The following is a 9,808-nucleotide window of genomic DNA, read 5'->3' as shown; positions in this document are numbered from 1 at the left end:
CTATAGGTGGAGAGGGGACACATTTTTGCCACTGTGATTTAAATAACATTTAATGAACTAAATTCAGAGTGTACATTAGTAAATACAGTTTTCTTGCAACTCTGAACTTGCCTTTTAGGGGAGGGAGAGGGTTTATTAATAACTTTATAATAAGAGATTTTATACAAACAAATCTGAGTAATTTGTGATATAGATGAATAAACTGTTAAGTTTTCTTCTCCCCTCTATTTAGCCTGAGAACTAGGAAGAATACTGCATCTGGTTTACCTGATCTTTCTGGAGAGTGTGTCTTGGAAGCAGTGTGGAGGGAAGATGATCTCTCAGGATGTTTAGTAAAAGCTCTCAACCAGTAGTTTAAGCAGATTTACTTTTCACATTAAAACCTGCTGTTTCCTGATAGGTGCCAATAAAAAGCAAACAGAAACCACCCCAAAGCCTTTATTAGTTTGTTCCATGACATGCTGGCTGCAGGTTCCCACCTTTATGCTTTCCTCTCAAGTAGCAGGGAGAGTGTGTCTCCAATACTGACCTCATCTTCATGGCAATTCTTACTCTGATGCAGTTTAAGATTGTCCTTTTCCGCAATAGGCTCAATCATTGATTGTGTTTAATTTAGGGAGAAATTGTTTGAGTCTGTTCAGCATGGCAAAGATTCACTCTCTCCAGAGTAAGGAGACTATGAGCTGTGATCTTTGGGCCAGGAGAATGTGATTTAATTTTGATTGAACTAAAAAAAAATGTTACTCTCTTTCTACAGGTGAAGTTCTAAAAAACTTAAATAAGTTCTACAAAAGAAAAGAAATCCAAAGACTAGGAGCAGAAAATGGATTAGATGGTAAGAAAATGATCTAAGTTTTTTTTAAATGTGAAATCTGTTTTTATTCTGATATGGTATTAGGTAGATCTGATCTTTTATGGGTCTCACAACACTGCTTGTATAGGTTGTCCCTGTCACTCGGTTCAAATAACCTTTCTATTTACTTGTAATATCTCATATGAAGGTATAGGTTTTTAATGGACTACTTCAGTGTTTTGTTGGGTGTTTACAAATATGGTTTTGTGGTCCCAGTCACATTCACTTTGTGCCTTTTTTTTTTTTTTTTCAGCTCGCCTGTTTCACCAAGCGTTTATAAGCTTTAGGAAGTATATCATGGAGTCCAGTTCTGTGAGTGCTGATTTGCATATTATTCTCAGTGATATATGCTGTGGTGCAGGCAAGTATCTGGAGTGCTTGTAAAATAAGATATGCTTTTTTTTTTTCTTGTTTTTGACCTATGTACCTGTGGACCACCCTACTATGCTGTAAAAAATGCTTCCCCATCAGAAATATTTTGTGCTCATCCTATGGACTGTTCTGTCCTTAAATCTTCTGGAGGGGAAACAGAAGAGGTGGAGGTCTTAGCAAGAAGCGGCCTGTTGTTTTATAGCATCTGTTCATTGCTGAAATGAAAACAGTACTGTTCCATTTATTCCTCTCTTAAAAATTCAGTAGTCACTAGGGGGCACTTTGAGAGCTTTCTCCTGGCCCGGTGACTTCGAGTACTTGGGAATACAGCGCTGTGACTGTGCTGTTTCCGTGTGGTACTGATAGAAGTGAGTGTTGTTTGCCTGCTTAGTGTATCATTTGTTGTAACCGACAGCACTTAACTAAGAGGTGATGCTAGCTGGTAACAGCAGAAACAGCCTTCTTCACAGTTTGAGCTGCACAACTTTGGCATAGCATGTGTTTTTTTTTTTAATGATAGTAATTTAAAAGTTACAGCGACCATTAGTTTTGTCTTAAAATGTAAATGTGTAGTTTTTAAATGTTTACCATTTTAGGAAATATAAAATGTCTTTTTTTATTAGTCGTGCACAAAAATCTTCCACACGATTTCCTCACTTCCACTCTTTATTTACTTATATTTTACAAGGGCATGTAGTGATAGGACAAGGGGCAATGGCTTTAAACTGGAAGAGGGAAGATTTAGATTAGATATTGGGAAGAAATTCTTTACCATGAGGGTGGTGAGGCAGTGGCACAGGTTGCCTGGAGAAGTTGTGAATGCTCCATCCCTGGAAGTGTTGAAGGCCAGGTTGGATGGGGCTTTGAGCCACCTGGTCTGGTGGGAGGTGTCCCTGCCCATGGCAGGGGGGTTGGAACTAGGTGGTCTTTAAGGTCCCTTCCAATCCAAACTGTTCTATGATTCTATGATATGATATATGAGCATTGTTTATGTATGCCTTAAAACTCACATATATAGGAGTATAAAGAGTTGTTTATTGTGGCAGTTTTGAAGTTTTTTAATTGAGTTTTGCTTATCCAAACATGACAATTGAAAATACTACAGTTTTTAAGTTCTTTAAATTTTTCACAATAATTTTGATTCATTGAATACTAATTCTCAGTTTAAAAAAACAAACAAAATACTGCTTTTTTTTTTTTGGTCTGTGTTTGATCATAACAGTTTTTTAGATCCAGATAGTTCTATGGAATTCTATGAGAGCTGGACAACTAGAGTGTGACCTGAAATGAGACCTTTAAGGCCACATGTCTACTCTGCAAACATTCAGAAGAGTGAACCTGGATGTCTCTTCTGAGTTCACATTTCTATTTTTGTTTTCTCACCGAGCGATTGGAAACTCAGTTTTGAAACAGCATCCCAAGTCTTAGTAGCTTAGGGAAGCTGCAAACTATTCTGTTTGTTTATTTATAAAAGCATTTTAGAAGCTTTTATTTTGTTTTATTCCAAGGCAACACTTTAATTTAGGAAGGAAAGGCTAAAGTCTTCTTGAACTTGTTAGGACAGAAAAGCTGTTTCTCATTCAGCTTTTCCATAGCTTCTCATGTTATTTAGAAGTTCTTTAGACATGTAGGCTAACCAGATTGAATATACTGAAATGAGGCTTTTATTCTTCATACTATTGGATTTGTATTACGTTGCTTAATGAGTCTGTGTACTCATTTTAGTTTACCTTTCTGCCATTGAGATAATTGTTGAACTTTGCAGAGAGCCAGAAGTTGAAAGAATTATGTAAGTGTGTGGTGGAAGTAGTAGAAATTATTTTTTTTAAAGTTTATTGTGAAGATAAACACCTTCAGACAAGCATGCAGACTTTCTTAAAGAGTTTGTCTTCTAGGTCACGTGGATGATCTCTTTCCATTTTTCCTGAGGCATGCAAAGCAGATCTTTCCAATGCTGGACTGTATGGATGATCTGCGCAAGATCAGTGATTTAAGATTGCCGCCCAACTGGTCAGTGTGTTCAAGTGGTTGAAGTGTTTTCTTGTCCTAGTGTTATAGAATTTCATAGTCTGTGAACTTAAGCTTTATGATGTATAATTGTACTATATTTTCAGTTACATTTCTCTGTTTTTGCAATAATTTTTCAGGAACTCTTATCTTTGTCACAAAACATATTGTGATCAGTTAAAAGGAAAATAAGATTATATCAGTTATGAAAGTCGCTGAGTTGGTATGGCCTTTCCAGAAAGCTGTCTTCTGGCTGTGTCTGGGAGGTAGCATGCCAGAACATTAAAATGTTAATATACCCAAGGAGAGAGACCACAGTAACAAGAATTATTTTGAACATGATGTGTGAATTCTGCTCTAAATCTTTGAAAGCATTGTATGATTTAGAAGATGAATGTGTAAGACATAGTAACTTCTTTATACTGCCTCTATTTAGGAACTGCATCTTTCTGCTTTCAACACATATTAAAAAGTCTATTGATAAGTAAATGTTTAAGCTAATTTGCAATTTCCCCTGAATCAGTATCCAAAACACCAGATAAATGTTCAACAGATTTGCTTTTTTTGTGTGTGTTTTAGGTATCCAGATGCCAGGGCTATTCAGAGAAAGATAATATTCCATGCTGGTCCTACAAACAGTGGAAAAACTTACCATGCTATCCAGAGATTTTTGTCAGCAAAATCTGGAATATATTGCGGTCCACTAAAACTTCTGGCTCATGAGATCTTCCAAAAGAGTAATGATGCTGTCAGTATGTTGTATTACTTACCTACATCCTTAGTACTGGAACAGTGTCATGAATGCATGTTTGTAAAGTACTGTAGTTGCTTAAGGTAGTCCATGAAGCCGTGTGCCTCTGTAACCTGCCTCCATTTTCCTGTAATTTTTCCCTGCCTGGGTTTAGCCAGATTCTACTGTTAGTTTTTTCAGTGTGAAAACTGTGGCTTCTTTTGCCCATGACCTTCATTTTTGCTTGTACGCAAGAAATTACCCTTGCTTAACTACCTTCAACCTTCTGCTTCAATGTTTAAATATATTGCACTCAACCATCTAATAAAAAGTTCTGCAGCTTTAAATGTGTTAAGAGCAGTGCCCTATATCAGGTCCCTAGAGGAAGCTTTCATTAGTATTTTTTTTTATTGTGTCCTGCATATTTTTGAAGGCTCCTCACTGTGTGTTTCCAGCTGCACAGGATCACACCAGTTCTGAAGCATTGTAGTAGCACATCACATGTTAATGCAGCATAGTGTGTATGTATGGTAGTGTTTACCAAATGATCTTGTGATTATTTTATTTTTTGATAAGTCTATGATTTAGAATTTGTAATTCCTGTTATTGGTTTATCAAAGCAACACATAAGAAAGATTGGCTTGTCCTAGGAGCTATCTGTAACATGGGTACTGCATAGTGAATGTGAGTACCATGTAGTGATGTTAGTAGGGTTACTGCACTTTTTTCCCATGTGTTTAGTGCATGTGGGTAGAACTTCTCACTTGGCAGCTCATGGATCATACGTAGCCTTTGAGGCTTAAACAGGGCTTCCTGCATGGCTCTGCAGATGGCTGTAGATACGGAAGGAGCAGCCATCTGGCTGAGATTCAGCGAGTGTAGAGCTGACCGAGTGTGGTGGCCCCTGCTGTCTCACACAGTTAGTCCTCGTGAACTCTTGCTGTGGGAGTATAAGGCAGCAGGTGAGACACCCAACAGGGCAATTGCCAAATGAACTGGAGGAGGCTGGAGCTTGCAGGGCTCCTTCACTGCTGAGCCTTGCTTTATGAACCCGTTGTACTACAGCTCTTCTGACAGTTCTTTTGTGGCAGATGTGACAGCTCTGAAGTGCTCAGAGGAAGACGTAATCTCCTGCAGGAGTAGGAGTTCTTTTGTGGCAGATGTGACAGCTCTGAAATGCTCAGAGGAAGATGTAATCTCCTGCAGGAGTAGGAAAGGGCATCTAATTACAGATACTACCTTTTCATTATACCCTTCAGTCTGATAAGACTTAAATACAGGGCACAGGTCTCAAAAGGCTGAGTAGTTATTTTCTGGATAGCTTCCATTATACTGTCTTAGAAGCTACTTTAAGAAACATTTCTCTTTTTTTTTTCCCCTTTGGAAAGGGGATTCTGTTATATTAAAGAAACTTAACATGAGTTTTCTGAATTCCTTTAGAATGTGCCATGTGACTTGGTGACAGGAGAAGAGCGTGTGTATGCCAATGAAGATGCCAGACCAGCTCCTCATATTGCTTGTACCATTGAAATGTGCAGCACTAATACGCCTTGTATGTATACCTAATTGTTTCAGTCGTATCTGTGGTATCTTTATGGGTATTATTGCTTGGACTCTGAAGTAGCTGAGCTATTCGCTCTTATTTGAACAATTTCTGAACTATGTTAGAGCAGTTAATAAAACCCAGATTGTCTCACAATATCTTTTTGGTGGTAGAGGCTTGGCTTGATTTGAGCAACCTTTTTTTGGAAAACCTTCGAGTTCCTTCCTATGTTGTATTGCTGTTCTAGATGTTCTTCCTTGGTGCATCGTATTTTTCTTTTTTGTTTTAAGATGAAGTTGCTGTGATTGATGAAATTCAGATGATCAGAGATCCTGCTAGAGGGTGGGCTTGGACAAGAGCCCTTCTAGGTAAGCTTGCTTGTGTTGCCAATGAACTAGTTTAATGTGACTATAAAAGGCGCATTAAATTCAAGCTTAGCAGTCAGTATATTGATAAGTGGTTACAATACGTGATGCAAAATAAAAGCGAGTATTGTTTCTTCATATGTCTTCTCACAGCAAGTTAGAGAGATACTCTGCCTCTAAGGATTTGTCTGTGTGGCAGCAAGTTACCTGTCATGTTCTACTTAATGAATGTTTTTTAAAAAAATTATTCTCTAAGTTATACAGATACCTCTCCTAGTTTTGCTTCCCTGGATAATACAGAGTTTTTGTGTTGTTACACTGTGCTGTCCTTTTACATTGATTATTTTCTGGAAGTATGCTTTTTTGTTCAATTAAAACAGCACAATTTTTCAGAGATTTTGTTATGAAGAGATACTGTTAAATGTATGGCAATGTGGCCAACATTAAATATTTTATAGTGTTAATTTCAAATGACTCATTTACAGAGCTGCACTGATCTGTTAAATTCTTAGAAGAATGCTTTTTTTGATAATTTTAGAATTTTTCAGGAAGGAATTTTTGAAACTCATTTTTCTGCAGATTTTGAACAGAAGTTTGGAATCTGATTTCCTCCACCCCTTCTCTTCACTGCTTTTGATGATAAGTTTAACAGGATGGTTTCTCACACTTCCCCTACCTCCTATTTTTTACCCTTTTTCTATTCTAACTGCATTAGAGACGTATTCATAATTTTAGGTCATGCAGGAAACAAAACTCTTCAGTTCTGCTGTGGTTTGGGATTTAGTAAAACAGTAGTAAATAAAACATACTCAAAGCTTTGCTCCATTTGTTCAGTGGTTGAGGGTACCTCTTGTTTTGGCTGAGAGGTATTAGCTGCTCTGATTATCGTACTAATGGATTTCTGAGCATTGCTTGCTGATGTGAGGTCAAGAGCAGCTCTAAGGAAGTAGTGTCTTGTGGGATAGGCTTAAGGTACTGATTTGGGATGTTGAAGGAGGTGAAATATAGTCCTCATTGATTTGTTTAGCAAGCAAAGTGTAATTTTTGGGTAACTGAAGTCAGCTAAAGCTACTGTTGTCTATAGATGTGTAACATTTTGCATTTCATTTCATTGAAACTTGTTCAGGACTCTGTGCAGAAGAAATCCACATTTGCGGAGAAGCTGCTGCTATTGACCTGGTGACGGAGCTCATGTACACTACAGGGGAGGAAGTTGAAGTAAGCTTTTTAATTCTGGATCTGTTATCTCCATATGATGAGGAAAGGAGTTAAAAGAGCTAACACCTCTGGAAGAAAGTGATTGAAAGATCTCTGAAACCCAACTCTACTGTTGTAAATAATTTTTTTTTTTTTAACTCGGGAAGATTCTTTTGTGAAGAGTATTTAAAAACATAAAATTTGGTCCTAAGAAAGTCCAACCTGCATGATTTCCTGATGAATTAGCTGTAACTTTATATATCTGTGTGTGGTGGGCTGTGTAATTCTGAAAGGGGACTGGTTACAGCATTCAGATGACTGAGTGAAAACAGACTCTCATTTCTTGATAGAATTCCTACATAGCCTGTATACTTCTTTTCTTGAATCTAGTTTACATGTAAACATAAGTAGTTCTTCTGTTTCTTGAAAAGGCCGTATAGTTCTCCACTTGGGAAGTGCTGCAAGTATGCAAGTGCATAATGTGTAGGTCACCTTCTCCCCAGTAATCCTGTAAGACTGTGAGAGGTCCCTCAGTGTTACAATCAATTGTGATAATAATCATTCCACAGGAATTTTTCATTTTAAAACTTATTATCTTTGACAAACAACTTTGATTCTAGGTCCGAAACTACAAGAGACTCACTCCTCTTACTGTGCTGGATTATGCCTTAGAATCTTTAGATAACCTCCGTCCTGGGGACTGCATTGTTTGTTTCAGTAAGAATGACATTTATTCTGTCAGTCGACAGATTGAAGCCAGAGGATTAGAATGTGCTGTCATATATGGCAGTCTGCCACCAGGTAAAGCGCTCTGCCTTTTATTTTTAAGGGAACATTCTGCTTCTTGCTGCTTTCTTAGAAAAACTTTTAAAATGAAGCAGTACAAGTTTTTCTAGTTTTGTGTCTCTATCTAGTTAGAGAAAGTAATCAGCTTTCTTTCACTGGTGTTTTAATCTTGGGATTAGACCTTTATTATGTGCTTAATATTGATCTTCAGATACATGTAATTAAATGAGGCCTGTGCACAGTTCTGGGAATGATTTAAATCTTTCCTGCCCCCTTCCCCCAACAACAGCAAAATACCAATCAAATACTGATTTTTTTTTTTTTTTTTTTTTTCCTCCCCCCAACCTGTTTTAGAGGCATCAGGCTTAGTGATACATTGTCTTTGTTTTGTAAGAAGAGTTTGCTATGTGAAGTGCTTTGTCATTCTGTTTTAGGAACAAAACTTGAACAAGCAAAGAAATTCAATGATCCTGATGATCCATGCAAAATTTTAGTTGCTACAGATGCGATTGGAATGGGACTCAATTTGTAAGTACTTGGAGCAGGTTATGGTATGATTTTTTTTTATTTTTTTTTGCAGGTGTGATACCTGCATTAATCTCCTCAGTTGTTTCTCCCTAGTTGGACTAATTTGGCTAGATATGTGCTATGTCTAGATAACACAGCACATATATTTTAATTCTGAAGTAGCGATCAATTTGATTGGGTAGAACTAGGCTTTCATTTTAAAACTGATTCTAAGAATTAAATGGCTCACTTGGCCTAATTCGACGTGATAGTAGGCACTGTTAAGACCCTTTTGATTCACTGGAGTCAGATGTGCTAGGTTGTCAGAGTATCACCTGTGGCATTTCTGAAATGTGGAGCAAGTTGAGTCCAATTTCAGATGTATTTTCTTGCTGAAGGTGATGCAGTCACATTGCTATAAGCTATGGAGGCAGATGATGATGAGTGGATTGGTACCCTATTAGAACACCATTGATATGTGTAGGGATGATGATTCTCCTGCAACTAACCAGTAGTCTTATGCTGCCCTTTTGAATATGCTGTGTCCATAAGTCGTGTCTGTGGTCCCTTAATTTATAGAGGTGAAAAAACTCAAAAAAAATTCTTCTGTGCTAGGTTGTATATTGGAAATAATTTGCAAAAAAGGATTCCTCTTTGTTGTTGTTCAAATATTTCAGGTGTATAAAAAGAATAATTTTTAACTCTATAGTAAAGCCAACTATCAATGAGAAGGGAGAAAAGGAAATAGACTCCATTACAACCTCTCAGGCTCTACAGATCGCAGGCAGAGCTGGGCGTTATGGCTCATCCTTCAAACAAGGAGAAGTCACTACAATGCATCGTGATGACCTCGTGCAGCTGAAGGAAATTTTGAGTGAGCCTGTGCGCCCTGTAAAGGTGAGAGGCTTAGTACCGGTTTGTACAGATGTGCTCTGGAGCTGTTCTACTGTGTTCTGATCCCAAATTATTTTTCCTTGTGTCTTTTTACAAGTTAGTAATAAAAATGGATTCTGTCATGCTGGAGTGACTTTGAATAGATGTCCCATTTGGAGGCTTGCAATATTTAATTTATATTGCAGCTGCTCTTTTAAGAATTAAAAGCTCAAACACAAAAGTTCTTAAGTTCCAGATAAGTGTGCTAAATAAACTGTACTCTCTAGGGTGCTTTGGTTTCTTGCATTTTGTCTTTCTAGATTTTTTCTGATGTACTAACTTAAGGACAATATTAAGAATTAATGGAAATTTTTTTTCTTTATTTTCCCTTTAGGCAGCTGGCCTACATCCTACTCCTGAGCAGATAGAAATGTTTGCTTATCATCTCCCTGATGCCACTCTATCCAATCTAATTGTAAGAATGACCGAAATATTAGCTTCTGCTTTAAAAATTAAGCATTGCTTGTAGTCACTGCTTTTGTACAAACATGTACTTTGGGAACCTAACAGACAGC

The 9,808-nt window shown here is 37.4% G+C and overlaps 1 protein-coding gene across 1 annotated transcript in view; it reads left to right on the top strand.

Annotated features, from left to right (window-relative positions):
* Nucleotides 1-709: 709 nt before the first annotated feature.
* SUPV3L1 (suppressor of var1, 3-like 1 (S. cerevisiae)) overlaps nt 710-9,808 on the top strand; it is a 13,632-nt gene continuing 4,533 nt past the window's right edge. The window contains exons 1-11 of the mRNA XM_009696217.1: nt 710-835; nt 1,107-1,214; nt 3,121-3,235; nt 3,812-3,980; nt 5,403-5,514; nt 5,796-5,873; nt 6,997-7,088; nt 7,688-7,868; nt 8,288-8,381; nt 9,038-9,257; nt 9,628-9,708. Of these exons, the coding sequence (XP_009694519.1) occupies nt 1,151-1,214; nt 3,121-3,235; nt 3,812-3,980; nt 5,403-5,514; nt 5,796-5,873; nt 6,997-7,088; nt 7,688-7,868; nt 8,288-8,381; nt 9,038-9,257; nt 9,628-9,708 (1,206 nt within the window). The 5' untranslated portion in view covers nt 710-835; nt 1,107-1,150. The remainder of the gene's footprint in view (nt 836-1,106; nt 1,215-3,120; nt 3,236-3,811; nt 3,981-5,402; nt 5,515-5,795; nt 5,874-6,996; nt 7,089-7,687; nt 7,869-8,287; nt 8,382-9,037; nt 9,258-9,627; nt 9,709-9,808) is intronic.

This window comes from Cariama cristata, unplaced genomic scaffold (assembly GCF_000690535.1).
Source record: "Cariama cristata isolate BGI_N322 unplaced genomic scaffold, ASM69053v1 scaffold28462, whole genome shotgun sequence".
In the NCBI taxonomy this organism is placed as follows: domain Eukaryota; kingdom Metazoa; phylum Chordata; class Aves; order Cariamiformes; family Cariamidae; genus Cariama; species Cariama cristata.
This window is presented reverse-complemented; position numbering and strand designations above follow the sequence as displayed.